Source organism: Budorcas taxicolor, chromosome 5 (assembly GCF_023091745.1).
Source record: "Budorcas taxicolor isolate Tak-1 chromosome 5, Takin1.1, whole genome shotgun sequence".
Classification (NCBI taxonomy): Eukaryota; Metazoa; Chordata; class Mammalia; order Artiodactyla; family Bovidae; genus Budorcas; species Budorcas taxicolor.
Genome location: NC_068914.1, coordinates 16,020,589 through 16,034,761, shown reverse-complemented (window position 1 = coordinate 16,034,761; position 14,173 = coordinate 16,020,589). Strand labels below are relative to the sequence as shown.

General features: G+C 53.0%; 2 protein-coding genes across 21 annotated transcripts in view; both read right to left on the bottom strand.

Annotated features, from left to right (window-relative positions):
• Nucleotides 1-28: 28 nt before the first annotated feature.
• On the bottom strand, nt 29-8,405 carry NDST2 (N-deacetylase and N-sulfotransferase 2). 4 transcript variants are annotated; one of them, XM_052639552.1, is made up of 16 exons: nt 8,259-8,405; nt 7,441-7,614; nt 6,075-6,114; nt 4,663-5,995; nt 4,375-4,462; nt 3,906-4,060; nt 3,535-3,720; nt 3,121-3,249; nt 2,809-2,991; nt 2,626-2,722; nt 1,865-1,988; nt 1,561-1,735; nt 1,207-1,377; nt 1,000-1,109; nt 698-800; nt 29-603 (listed from the first exon to the last, which is right to left on the bottom strand). In XM_052639552.1, exons 4-16 carry the CDS (start codon nt 5,665-5,667, stop codon nt 478-480), a joined length of 2,652 nt encoding a protein of 883 aa, XP_052495512.1. In that variant the 5' UTR covers nt 5,668-5,995; nt 6,075-6,114; nt 7,441-7,614; nt 8,259-8,405; the 3' UTR covers nt 29-477. The 4 variants fall into 4 exon arrangements, with proteins under 4 accessions (XP_052495512.1, XP_052495511.1, XP_052495513.1 ...); XM_052639551.1 differs by lacking the exon at nt 7,441-7,614; XM_052639554.1 differs by lacking the exon at nt 7,441-7,614 and having other exon boundaries at nt 469-603; nt 1,037-1,109.
• A 585-nt stretch (nt 8,406-8,990) lies between these two features.
• The window catches only part of CAMK2G (calcium/calmodulin dependent protein kinase II gamma), a 55,018-nt gene continuing 49,835 nt past the window's right edge, over nt 8,991-14,173 (bottom strand). For all 17 annotated transcript variants that reach the window (XM_052639872.1, XM_052639879.1, XM_052639875.1 and 14 more), the window contains 4 exons: nt 13,888-13,963; nt 13,438-13,532; nt 11,498-11,742; nt 8,991-11,016 (listed from right to left, as the gene is read on the bottom strand). In XM_052639872.1, coding sequence (XP_052495832.1) covers nt 11,510-11,742; nt 13,438-13,532; nt 13,888-13,963 — 404 coding nt within the window. In that variant the 3' untranslated portion in view covers nt 8,991-11,016; nt 11,498-11,509. The remainder of the gene's footprint in view (nt 11,017-11,497; nt 11,743-13,437; nt 13,533-13,887; nt 13,964-14,173) is intronic.

Here is a 14,173-nt window from a genome sequence, read left to right as displayed (position 1 = left end):
GAAAAATAAGGACGTTTATTAAAGTCATTTCTAGCCCACAGCTAGGGCTCATACTCAGCTCTATGAGCCATCGTCCGACCTCATCCCCATTCAATGTGAATGACGTTAGGGAGGCCGGGCCACAGGTAGATCCCATTGATCCCACGGTAAGGGGTCCCTCCCATAGCCAGTATAGATAGATACACTGCTGGGGATGAAGAGGGAAAGCACTGGATTAATACGTTCCTCTACCCTCTGCCTGGACCCTCTCATTCCCTCCACCTTCCAAGACCATGGGCCAAAGGTGCCTAGTACCACCTTGCAGGGTATCAAGGGAATCCCCTTTATTATACCCCAAAACTATGGCAAAGGGATGCCCTACCCTTCTCAGCCATCCCAGGCCTGAAGGCCACTGAGGTAGAAGGGGGAGGGACCACCCTGCTCTGGAGCTTGCCCCTTAGGGAAGCAGGGGGCTTTTGCTGGTATGAGGCTTATACATCAGCCCGAACTGGAATGTTGTAGTTCTTCTCGAAGCCATGAGGGCACTGGCTGGCCAAGCCGGCTCAGCAGCTTTGACAGCTCCAAATTGTGGTTCCGGAAAAAATCCATAAGGAAAAGGCGGGACTAACAGGAGGAAAAATGAAGTCAGAATGGTAAGGAGTGGACAGGATCAGATCTTAGACATGGAGAGGGAAACCCTGTCCCTGGTTTTCCTTACCTCAGCGTCCATATCTGGGTACTTCCGGCCTTTGCTCTTGCCTAGACAACGAGTCTTGCCACCTTCAAGTCCCTGGCACCAGAATCCCTTATCTTCATCAAACCTGCTCAACAGGAAAAGGCCATGAAGTAACAGAAAAGAAATCCAGGCCCCATAAATGAACACTACAACCTCTCCCAGCCCACAGGGCACATGCCTCTCCTTGCAAGACAGGGTAAATTCATTTCTCTTCCAAACAGACATGGTCAACCTGCGTCCCCATTTCCCCCAGAGTCATCCTCCCCTGGGTCATGCTCTCCCACCTGAGGGTCCGTGTGTAGTTCAGAAAGGGTGTGATACCCAGGAACTTCTGGATGCTCTCCATTGAGGCAGCTGGGTTGGTACGCAGCTCTTGCCCATCCACAATCAGCAACTAAAGGGACAGGGATGTTCCCTCTATATTCCTTAAAAGCCACTGGGCTGACAGGAAAAGGGAGGGGACCCCCATGAGGGCTACCGGGGAACTGTACCTGTCCAGAGGGGTAGTAAGTCAGCCAGCGTTGTAGATGAGTGGAATAGTAGCCGGGGACAAGACAACGGTTTTGTAGGGAACGAAGTGCTGGAGGGGCCTGGGAGGAGGCTGAAATCACCTGGTAGAAGGTATAGTTCAAAGCAACTGGGTCTCCATGTGCTCGCTGATGCTGAAGGACAAGGAACAGGAAGGGAAGGAATCGGTGACCTGACAATTATTCTGCCTTTCCTCTTGGTCTGGTGAACAGACCCCTCCCCAAGGCACTAGCCTGCTTTCCCTACCCTCATTCCTTCCAGTCTCTCCAGCAGTCACCACCTCTTATGTTCTAGTGTGTCCTGAGTTTCAGACTCACCTGGTACCAGGAGTATGCCCTGTCAGCAGGGTTGGTGAGCACAGTGATGATCTTGGCTCGTGGCAGGAGGGCAGCTCCCCGCCGTGGTACAACCTCTGAGTCAAAGTACGTGGCACTTTTCTCAAATAGGAAATCAGTGCTGGCATTGGAAGGGACAGGGAAGAAATCCATGTACCTAGGAAGTAGTAGACAGGAGAGGAAGACAATTTGCAGAGAGAAGGGGCCAGATGCCTGTGCTGGTGGAAGCAGGAATCGGGGGGGTTTAAGAGGAAAGGAATGTTCTGAGAAGCATCCCAGGTCTCACCAGTCAATGCCCTTGTGGTAATTAGGGCCATTGAAGAACTGAATCTCCTCAAAGGTGCTGGGGCTAGGAAAACTGCTAGTCACAGCTGGGTGCAGGCTCAGGAAGAAGTGAATAGCTGTGGTCCCTAAACGGGAGAGAAAGTCCAGACCATGGTGGGAGAGAACCCAGCTCAACAACATCAGCTTGAAAGAGGTCAGAAAATAATCACTCTGGGTAGTAAAACACCCTTTGGCCAAACTAGAGCGAGAAAAGAAAAGCCAAAGAGAGGTCCAGGGAAGGGTCAAAATGGTTCTCAGCCTTGACTGTGCATCGGAATCACTTGTGGACCTTTAAAAAACAACGGCGACAAAAAAAGACATAATTCTGATATACAACCAGGCTAAGAATCTCTCAAGGGGACTTCCCTAGTGGTCCAGTGGTTAAGAATCTGCCTCACAGTGCAGAGGACACCGGTTTGATTCTTGGCTGGAGACGATCCAGTATGTTGTGGAGCAACTAAACCTGCTCGGCACGCGTTCTAGAGACTGTGCTCCACAACAAGCCACAATGAGAAGACCACACATCACACTAGACAGCAGCCCCCTGCTCACTTGCTGCAACTAGAGAAAGCCCGCACAGCAACGAAGACGCAGCACAGCCAAAAACGAAAGCGTCACTCGAGGGACTGGGCTGACGAGGGGTGGTGTGAGAAGGGGACTCCTCGGCCAGAGAATTCTCTGGGTTTAAGGCAAGGCGACAGAAACTGGCTGAGGACGACTCACCCGTCTTCTGAGGTCCCACGATGAGGAACTTGGGCAGCCGATCACAGGTTTTCTCCTTGGACCAGATGTCTTTGTGCCTCTTGTCGTCACAGGGATTCTGAAGGTGAGGCCAATAATCAGATAATCTTTTCCTCAGTAGCCACCCCCATCACGTCTCTAGGTTAGCCTGCGCTCCACTTCTACCTGCCAAAGGGGGCTTCGCTCTTGAGGGAAGAGGTCAAAGTACTTTCGTGCGAGAGGGACAGGAGGAAGGGTCTGTAGGCGCAGCCTCGTCCAGCACTGGAGAAAGCGCACCAGGCTCTCAAAGGTATACAGGCCCAGCCGATCGTTTCCATAATTAGACAGATGAGTCATAAAGATGCTGATCTGAAAGGGGGTGCCTGCATGTCAGATTTGGAGAGCCTACCCCACTTCAAAAGCTGGCTTGGTGAGCAAGTCTCAGCCTGCAAACACACTGGCTGTCCCATATTCTAGCCCTTCCTCTCGGCACCTTACCGGATTAAGCAGCACTGTCAGAAAGAGTTCTCCACCTCGGATGCTCCGGTCGAGTTCACGAGAGCCTCCTGGATACTCATTATAGAAGATTGTGTGAGTGAAGAGACCACACGTCTGCCGCGGCAGCACCTGAAGGAAAAAAAAAGAAAAAACAGGGAGAGATGAGATTGGAAGGTAGAATGAGAACTAGATGAGGCATCTACAGAAGACTAGACAGAAGACTTGAGGCATTTTAGGATTCCTTGGGTTTACAGAGAACAGCTTGAAGTTACAGCAATAAAGCTCTTGCTCTATGCATTATGCATTTTCACCCCTCTACCCCCTATTATTATGGACAAGCTTGGATAATGCAGGTTGGAGGCTGGCCGATTGTGGGAGTTTGATTCAGGTTTGTACTGGGAGTCAGTCCCTCACCATAATGCCATTGTGAATGAAGCCACGGCGGTAGCGGGCAGGGCGGAGATGGGGGTACTCCTCAGTGCTGGTCACCTGGATGCCCCACACAGATTTCCAGGCTTCATAGAGCTGTGTGTGGATGGGGTACACGCCGGAGTGGTGGGGGGCCACAGCATACCCCAGATCCGTGGGAATCCCATGCTCCTGGGAATGGGGCATAGACTCTCACCAGGATCTGGTGAGGTTTGGGGAGTAGAGGGTAAAGGGGGGATGCCTCCACAGAAAGAAAATAGGAAAAGACAAGGAAAGGGTACTCCGCTAGGGAAAGGTCGAAAAGGAAGCATTATCTTTGGGGAAAAGTATGGGGAAGAGATCCAAGGGGGTCTCACCAGAGCAAACTGTTTGTTGAGCCTCATCTGGTCAGCCAGCACGGAGCGATTGTGGAACAGATGTGGCTGCATGTGGCTCCACATGTGGGGGAACCACCAGAATTCTTGGCGGTGCTTCAGCAGCATGTCGTCCCCAGCATCCTCCTCCTCTGTCCCTATGACCACACACTGACCACTGACCACAGCCAGTTAGACCCTGGTCCTCCTTCGTTCTGTACCAACACGGACCGTTTTCCATCCTTGGGACAAGACAGCTGACCTCTGCCCACCTAGGACTATTTTCCCCATTGCCAACCTGCCCTCCAGCCACCCATGCTAAACCGAAATTCCCAGCCACTGCTAGCTCCTCACAGCATTCTGACCCCAAACCTTGCCCCCTTTCTCCAACCTGTCTGCCCAGGAGGATGGGCAGTGAAGGGACAGATCAAACTAAGACTGATATGCTGAAGGAACAAGCGAACGAGCTCACCAGTATGATAGAACTTGCCCGAGAAGCCCAAGTTGAAGGTGAAGTTGGGGACTAAGGTCCTGAGTTTGTTCTGGGTGGTCAACAGGGCCTAGGAAGAGTAGCAGGAACATGAGAAATCAGGAGAGAGCAATCTAAGGAGAAAACTGAGAAGTCACATTCTTCTTGCCTGTAAAAGGGCAGGGAGCATTACCTATGACAAGCTTAGAATCAAGGGAGGGAGTCTGAAAGGACAGAGCCTGAAACAGCTTCTAAGGAAAGAAATCGAAGTCAGGAAAAAGAAAGACTGACCTCAACATCAGCCACCTTCATGCGGGTACCTTCCTTGCCCACAAAGATGTCATCGATGTCTACCAAGATGTAACGGTCAAGGTCCAAGCAGAGGCGCTTGCCAGTGAGGTATGCAACGGCATCGACGAAAACTAGTTTGTGGAGCCAGAAGGAGAGGCCGTGACCGAAGAGTACCCGCTGGATGCCGTCGTGAAGCCCCAGGTCCTGCACCACAGTGGGAAGCCGGGCCCGGCGAGGCACTGGTCCTGGCACAGGGGGCTCAGCCAGCCGAAGGCTGGCGAGAAGCACTGGTTCATAAGTGCTGTGGTTGGATTGGAAGATGGTCCAGTCATCACCAGGTAGTGGCCCAGGCTCCAGGCGGCTGGGACGTGTGAGATGCAGGAGTGGAGCTGTAGGATTCACTTGGTAGTCCCGAAGCCCCAAGTTTGAATGGAGAAAAAGGGGAAAGCCCTTGAGCTGGGCACTCAGTAGGCTATGCTCATGGGCTCGGAAAAAGCCAATGATGCCCACACCATACTCCACACAGTACCGGTCTAGCAGTTCCCGACTCCAGGCATCCAGGTTGACATACTTGAGCAGGTTCTCATAAATAACCAAGACATACCGGCCACGGGTATGATCAGTCAGTGTGGGCATGTCCCCTCGGCCAGGTGCCAGCTCAGTGCTATAACGAAAACGGCTAGACTCCAAGATGGCCACAATCTCCTGCCCCAGCTGCGAGTATGCACTCTCCACAAACACAAGGACCACGGGTTCAGTTCGCGCTGTCTCTGGAGGCCTGGGGGGCCGGGGAGGGACCGGAGGCCGTACGGGGCCAGGACCACCTGCCGCGCCACTGCTGCAGTCTCCCAAGGGGAGGGGCAATGGTTCCTTGGCCTTGGGGCTGGTGGATACGTAGTAAGCCAAGAAGCCCATGGAGCCCAAACTGAAAGCAATCAGCAGCAGTATGAGGCGGTGCAGTTCCAGCTGCCGAGCTGGGCGTACCACCTTCCACAGCTTGAGCATGGCGGGGAGGTGAGGCAGGGATGGGGACCACCTCAGGGGATGGGAGGTAGGAGTTCTATAGGCTGAGGCTCTCCGGGAGGGTAGAAGGATATGAAAAGAGGGGAAAGGGATTCCCGCAGGGTCAGCTCCCTGCAAAGGTGGAAACAAGTCCCCTTAGTATAGGGTAAAGGAGGTAGAAAGGGCAACAGGGGGCAACTGGACAGAGTTCATCGGTCTCAAGTCACCATGGCCCACTGGCCCATGCCTTCGGGATGCAAATCTAGTTAGGCTCCACCTTTGGTCCTGGCCGAGCTCGTCACATCAGATGTCAGACAGAGTTCCTCACAACCTGTAAGAGAAATTGGTGCATTACTTCTCTCCTTGAAACTGTCATTAATCCATGCCCCCATGCACCCCATCTCTCTTACCTCCTGCTCACAGGATGGTTTGTTCTCCAAGAACGAGCTCCTGTAGAAGAACACCACAATCTGAGTCTCATACCTTAGCTTCACAGCCTGTTCCCTTTCTTAGAATGCTGACTAAATTCTCCTCCCTGAACTAAGTTCAGAACTGAAGCAGTATATCCAAGGTCTGGAAGAGAACAAATCTCCCATCAGTATGAGGCCAAATAGCCCAGGACGCTGAAAATGAACCTGCTCTGAAAGGAGTTCCCAGCCTGTGACTGAGCAATTGGTCAGCCAATAGGGGCTCTGGTCTTCCTGTGAAGAAGGGAAGGAAAGCCCCAGAAGTCCCATGTTCCAACGAAATATCAGATAAGAGGAAACTCGTGTGTCTGTTAATCTCCCTCATCTATCAAACCCAACATCTCAGGCTAACAGCACTAACGAACTTGCAGTCAGGTGGACACTATGGTAGGGGAATTAAGAGGAAAGACAAATGGTGCTAGCTAATGTTTCTATTACCTTCCAAGCCCAGAACCTGAGGATTCTCTTCCCCACTCCTTGTGAAAAATTACTCACCCCTGCTCTTTACCTCACCTGTGCCAATGTCAGGAGGGGTGATAAAAATGTAGCCCCAGAGCAGGCCACATCACTGGCACCTAAGAAAAGCTAGAGGTGAGACCAGAGTCTGTCTCCCCATCCACTCTACTTCTCATTCCTAACTTAGCCTGGATGGTACTACATCCTCATCCCTAAACGGCTCAGAAGGGTCCCGAGCCAGCCCAGACAGACATGAGGGATTGAGTCCTACTACAGAAACAGAGCAAGCTTGAGTAGGGCTGGGTGGCAGAGAGCAACAGGAGCTTAAGTAGTATCCAATCAATAACAGAGAAAGGAGAAAGTACCGTCGGTGCTGTCAGAAAATAGTTTTAAAGAGATCTACATTTCAGAGACTTTTTCCTTTAAGTAGACCAACTAGAAGCTTTACTGTCACTCTCCCCGTCTTAATCATTTCTAGTAAGGCCAGTGGCTGGCAATCTCTACCACTCACCCCCCCCCCCCAACACATACACATTTTGGGGTGATTAAGCAGAGATAAGGGTCCTTCAGAATTAAGAAAGACAGTTTAAGAACAGTTCAGCTTTCGCCTGAGTAAAACTGGCAAGAAGAGAGCTGGGAAAGGATCAAAATGGTGATGGGAAGGGGTGAATCCTAAGACCTACAGGAAACTTTTTGGGGTAAACACAGTAGTGAGAAGAAATCATTGTAGAATGGGGGAAGTAGATACTGGAGGGGTGATCACTCATAATGTTAGGGATAATAGTTAACATTTACTGGGGGCTTATCTTTGCCAGACATTCTTCTAAGAGCTTTCTCTATATTTAATGCTCACATCAGTCTTAAGAGGTAAGTAATATCCCCGTTTTACATATGAGTAATTTGAGGTCCAGAGAAGCTTAGTAACTTGCCCAGGATCACACAGCTCAGTCAATGGAGGAATTGGGATTCAAAGTCAGGCCTGTCAAGCTCCAGCCCTGCTCTTAACCACTGCATTTTAGCTTCGGACCTAGAAGAAGCAGCAATATTCAGAGAAGGGGTGATGAGAAAGTCCTGGGGGAGGGCGCGGGGTGGGATGATAAATACCGAAGCTGGACCACGGCCGGGGAGGGGTTGCTGGACGTGTGCGCAACAGCGGCAGGAGAGCAACTGAGGCGGGGGCTGAAGAAGCCGGGGGTGTGGGCCCCGCGCTGGGAGACCAGCAGTGCAGATGCCGCGGGAGGAGGGGGACCTAGCAGCGACAGGAGCGTGGGGCGCTGGCACATGGGGTCACGAACGGAAGGCCCAGCTAGGGGGGACGTGGGTTCACAGGTGGGTATGCAGAGAGTAGGGCGTGAAGCATTCAAGGGGAAGAAGGGGCTAGGGGCGCGCGGAGGAGAGTCTGCGGTGACATCGGGGCGGGCGTCGGGCTGGAAGAGCCCCGAGGCGGGGAGGCACCCGGGGCAAAGGGGGCCAGCCGAGAGGAATGAGGCCACGACCAGGGCGGCCTGCGGAAGGGACAGGGGGAGGGGAGCGCGGGCCGCCCCGAGGGGCCGCGGGGCCGCCCCTGCGGGCGGTTTCGGTGGCCACACTGAGGGAAGTCTGTGAGGGGAGAGCTGCGGGGCCCGTGGGCGGGGGCCACACTCAGCGGGGCTCTCCTCAAGGGCGGCTCACCCGGCGGACTGGGCGGCGTCCCCGCGGTCCCCGGGCTCCGCCACGTCCCGGGGCTGCCCGGCTTCCCTGCTCTCGGGGCCTCGGGCCGCGTCGCGGCGGCTCCGCCATCTCCGAGCGAACGTTCTGCCGCAGCCGGGCCCAACCACCGCTCCCACCGGGGGGAGGCGGCGCGCTGCCGCTCGCGGCCCCGCTCGGGCCCCCGCCGCCTCCGGGCCGGCCAGCCGCGCGGCCGAGGCGCCGGGCTGCGGAACGGTGCTCCCCAGCGCTCGGCTGAGCCGCGACCTCAGAGACAGCCGGCTGCGCGCGGCCCCGGCAGAGGCGCCCCCCGCCTTCCCGCGCGGTGGCACAACCTGGCGAGCGTCGGCGGCGCGGCTCCCGAGGCCGGGGCGGGATCTTCCACTCGGCCCGGCGGAGGGGGAGCCGGGCCGGCACACTGAGGGGCGGCGGGGGAGGGGGCTGGGCGGCCCTAGACGGGGGCGGGGCCCGGGGGCGGGGCGAGTCTCCGAGCTCACCTCCTGAGAGCGCAAGTTCTCCCCAACCCCAGTCCCAAACTCGCCCCGGCAATGCAGTGGGGTGATTGGAGGCTGATGAATTTAGGAGGAAGGTTTATTCTAAAATGGGTCCAAAAGGAATGGGAGAAGGTCCAGCTCTCCACCAGAAGCCTTGTAACCCAGGCTGTTAAATCTAAACCTCTGGCCATAAGCCTCCGACAGCAGTAACACAATGGACTGTTTAAAGGTTATTTTATTAAATATCTTCAGTTCAAGGTTTCATTGTAACAAAGCTATGAAGGGTCTACCAACATTCAGAACAAACACTAACTATTTTTAAATTATTTCTATGTCATCATGCAAAAATTCTGCATCAAATGCCTTCCATTTCCTGTTTAAAAGGTGTTGTTGTTGTTGTTGTTAAGTCTATTGTCTATAGATGCTGACATTAGCCCCAGAAGAGGAGTAAGAATGCTAAGAAGTGGGGCTGGAGCAGCCATATGAAGCTATGGGTCTTAATGAACTCTAAGACCATTTGTCTTCAAGCCAGCAAAACCAAACCCTGTGGTGAAGGTGTCTGCGTGCTGGTACTGCAGGCTGCTGGGCGGGAGACGGCGGGGACCCGGGGGCTGGGGCATGCAGGAGGTGCTCGGAGGAGCCTGGCTAAATCCAAGCACCAGCACCTGTGAGTCTGCTCTCTTCTCAGCTGGCTCCAAGGTAAACCTGTAGCTTTGCCTCTTCTCCCAGCTCCTGTGCCTCCTTAAGGCAGTCCAGGGAGCTGGGGTCTACCCATCTCTCCCCCAATAGTGCAGACATTTGTGCAGACAGACCTGCACAGTTGTTTTGGGGGAAACCAAAGCCATGACCAGTTGCTCCTCCATTATCATCTCTGCTATCTGCTTAGAGTATACATTCTTCCCTCCTGGAATGGAACTCCTTGAGCACAGAGAGGGACAACGAAGGTAGGAGCCTTGGCTCTGGACGTCTCTTTTGGGTACATGCAGGTGAGACGGGGGTGATGCCCATGCAGATTGTCCAGCAGTAAGTCTAAACTTCAGTTGGTCAGTAAAGAAGTCTCTTTATAGAGGATACCTCTTCTTGCCAGAGTAGCCAAGTCAGTCTCAAAGACAGGAAAAGAGATTGGCGTGCAGCAAGGGAAGAGTAAGAAGGGAGGCAGCCCTGAGGGCAGCCTGAATGCATAGAAACCATCAACTCAGTCCCGCTGCCTCACTCCTCCCATCCCACAGGAGCACTTGGCAGAGGGCCCAGGCCCAGATGAGAGTCAGCACAGGGACCACCACCAAGAGAAGGCAAGACAAAGATGGTCCAACTCAGCACGGAAACAGAACTGCCAAAGGCGGCAGGGGGAGTCCAGACCAAGGCCTGGCTCTCTCCTTGCTAAGTTATAAGAAAACAAACACAAAGCAAAGCGGCAACCCCTCCCACTTCCCAGCTGCTAGGATTGGGCCTCAAGATCAGAGCCCACGTGCATTGTGCATCCTATAGAAATGGATGAGCAAGTGAGTGCATGTCAGACTAACACGAGGTTTCTCATCAGCTTCGGAGCAGACACGCTTCTGCAGCACCAATTCTCTTCCCTTCTACGCTAAATGGTAGAGTACAGCAACGTCCGGGCCCTGCTTCTCAGTCCTGAGGCCACTGCTTCTCAGCTGCCTCCACGGCAGGCTGGGAGCTCCGCATTCTCTCCCAAGTAGGTCTGTTGGCCATGGTGTTCTCATAAGCCTTGTTCTAGGCGCGTATACAAATTCTGAAGAAGTCCATTCCAAGACCTGGGGCATGCAGGCCATCTCAGAGGCTGCAGTCACATCACACAGCCCCCAGAGCTCTGTCAGAGTTCTTGCCTGGTCCCGAGTCCACGGAGGCCAGAGGCCGAGCTCACCTCTTCAGGGCTGGTGGGTGAGCCCACTGCTTGTGCCAGGATGGGCATCACACAGACTCCTGCCTTCTTGCCAGCCCAAGGGCTGCCGATGGTTTTAAAACACATCATGGTATGGATCCCACTTTTTTTTTTAACAATCTTTTTTTTTTTCTTTTTTTCCCCCTTAAATGTAAAAAACACCTCGGTACAGCAGAGACAGACACGAAGGGCGGGCGGGAGGGCTGCATGCAGGGGCGTGCATTGGCTGCTGCCGCTTTGTAATTTAATTGTTTTAAACCTCAAACGAACAGGACTGCCGCTGTCACTCAGGCCCTCCAGAGCCACTGGCTGCGAAGGTTTGACCTCCGGCTGGGATCTCCTCATGCCCCTGTCAAACAGGACAGACGTGGTAACAGGACAGAGGACAGTACGCACATTGGAGTTCCAGAGACTTAAACACATTACACACGTGGCCAACTCTGCCCGAGAAGGTGGAGGATGGGGGAGAAGCTAGTATTTAAACATAACATCGCCTCCCATTTGCTGAGCACTTACTGATTTACTTACGAGGACCTTATTTAAATCTCACAACAAAGGAGGCAGGCACCGCTCCTTCCCTCTTTTTAACAGCTGAGGAAAATGAGGCTTAGGGAGGGGAAGTAACCTGTTCAAGGTCACCCAATGTAGTGTCATGGAGCCAGACCCAAGTCTGTCTGACTTGAGAGCATAACTTATTGCAATCACCACACTGTCTGGCCTTCACTGCGCTTCTGGGCTGGCCCGAATGTCCTCCCACAAGGCCACCTCTCAGCCCCTTCTTCCTCCTCTGACCCCACGTGTCCCAGCCCCCCGCTCCCCACCAGGTGCACCTGTGGCTGAGCTCACTGCAGCGGTGCGGCAGGGGCCCCTGAGCAGTGATAGTGGACATTGAGCCACTTGCCATCCCGGCGATGCCAGACCCGGGTCTCCTCCGACTGGCTGGTGCGAGGCCGACCCTGCCCATCGATGTACTGGGTGAGGCGGATGTAGGCAATGCAAGCCGCGTCCTCTCCGATCACGTGGACGTGTGGGTTCAGGATGGTGGTGTGGATGGGCTTGCTGTTCTTGGACAGGACTGTAGTGGGCAGGGAGGGGTGAGGTAGGTAGGAGGGCGTCAGGCCTGGGGACAGGCATTTTCCTCCCAGCCTGCACTTCCCGAGTCTCACCCTCTCTCCAGTAACCATTCTGGGAGTCGCCAAGTTTCCCCATACACTCTCCAGAGGCTGGGAAACCCCATTAGATTAGTTTCAATTATTTAAAAGGAAGAGAAAGGTGGGGAGCAGTGTTAACAGCAGCTAGTATTTTAATCAGACAATGTACTGCGGGTTTTACATGCATGAGCCATATTCCTTGGTCGATATTATTTTCTTCGTTATAAGATAAGGAAATAGGCTCAAGGAGGTTAATTAAGTAATTTGCCCACACAACATTTGAACTCAAGATTATCTTAACGAAAGACTATGATGATCTTTCTTCCCCAACAGGTGGGTTTAGATTTCATAAGCCTTGTGTGTGCTCAGTCGCGTCTGACACTTTTGCAACCCTATGGACTGTAGCAGGCCAGGCTTCTCTGTCCATGGGATTTCTCAGGTAAGAATACTGGAGTGGGTTACCATTTCCTTCTCCAGGGGATCTTCCCGACCCAGGGATCAAATCCTTGTCTCCTGTCTTGGCAGGTGGATTCTTTACCATTCTGAGTCATCGGGGAAGCCCTCATAAGGGTTGGCTTGTCCCTAATTAAGACTGTAGAGCAAAACCAAGAACTTAAAATATTCAAAATTGATTTTGATTTTTATAAAGGCCCAAAGTTAAAAAAAAAAAAAAAGGCAAAGCACCAAGCTGAGGGTACTCCCAGAGCCCCCAGGATCCTCTGGGGGGAAACCAAAAGAAGATGTGTTGCCATTATCAGCAAACACCATGAACTGTGTTGCTTTTACTGAGATTCACATTTTAGTTCAATTCGAATGTTAGGGGCTACACGAGACCTTTCAGAGAGTTTCTGTGCGCTCTGGAATTGCTTCTGGCTAATAGAATTACTTACATAACCTAGGGTTTATAACTGCAGCTGAGACATGGAGAGGATGGTAGTTAGCAGAGAAAACAGTGAGAAAATAAAATTCAGGGCAGGGTGGGGAAGGCCCAGGATAAAGTGGGAAAGACGAGGAAAAAAAATAAGGAGGGGGATGGTCTTAGTGGAAAGAAAGATGGGAGGAGGTGATGAATTAGCTTCTTATCCTCTGGGACTTCCAGGAACTGTCTGGAGCACAACACCCCAGCCACCCACCCCTAGCCAGGACTCCTGAATCCCTCAGTGGCTGGAAGGAGGACCCTAGCCACAACTTCCGATCTCACAGTCACCAACGGTGCCCTGTTACTTGTTTGCACATTCTTATCCTGGTTTTAATTTCCTCTATTGTGAAACCTGCAGACACAGAGCTTCATTATTACTCGTTGATATCATTTCAATCTAACCTCTCACGGTTTCCAAGTATCTTGGAAAGAGGTAAGGCTTAAACAAATACAGTGGCCTTGATTACTATACAGCGGCACTGCTGCAGAACAGAGGGGCACACGGGGCTCTGGGAGGAGGGCCTTTGGAGATGCCAGCTGAAGACCATCCTCAGGCCCCTGGAGGCAAGCACACAGACCAGGGTGCAGGCAGGCCCAGTAAGGGAAAAGCGGGTGGCTGGAAAGAGGAGAAGGTGAGCAGGGACAGAGGCAAGGGGGTGAGGGGCAGGCAGGAGTATCTCAGCAGCACGAACCCACTCACGATTCTCAAAGTAAAACTTATGGAAATCCATCCCTTCCACGAGGTTACCCAGGGCCTCAGGCTCAAAGGAAGTGAGGCCTGGATCACAAATCTTCCTACAGGGGAGGGAAAAAAAAAAAAAGCAGCCTGTCAGTCTTATGTGAGAATTATTATCTATCTTCCTCCAGTGGCAGCAGGTGAGCTGTAGGCTGGGCCTGACAAGATGGCTGAGATCTCAGGGCCCTGCCAGCTGAGCAGCTTAGCTCCACCTTTGCAACCCACCAGCCCAGGCACCATGGGTGGGCTCAATCACCAACGTCTACCTGGAAGGGCTCTCAGGGGCCTGGTGTTTAACTCAGATGCTGTGCCCAAGGCCCAGCCTTCTCTTTTCCCTGGGTCCCAGCTGCTTTTTGAAAGGCAGGAAGGGCTTGAGAGATGACTTGGATCTCAAGGAAATGGGTCTCTACTCACGTGTAGGCCTCAAAGTCCCCATTGTTGATGGCCTCAATCAGTTGCTCTGTGATCTTAATGATCTCCTGTTTCCGCACTGTAGGGGGAAAAATCCAGCAATTTACCCATGTGAGACTGGGATTCTCCCAGGTGACACAAAGCCCTCCCGAATCCATCAGAGAATCCCCTGTGATCTCTTTGACAAAGACATCCCTCTTCTCTTTAAGGCCCTTCTCTGGAAAAGCGAGCCTACCGTTCTCTCCCTTTGCCCTCTGTTGTCCACAGACCTAATAACCCTTTTGTCCTA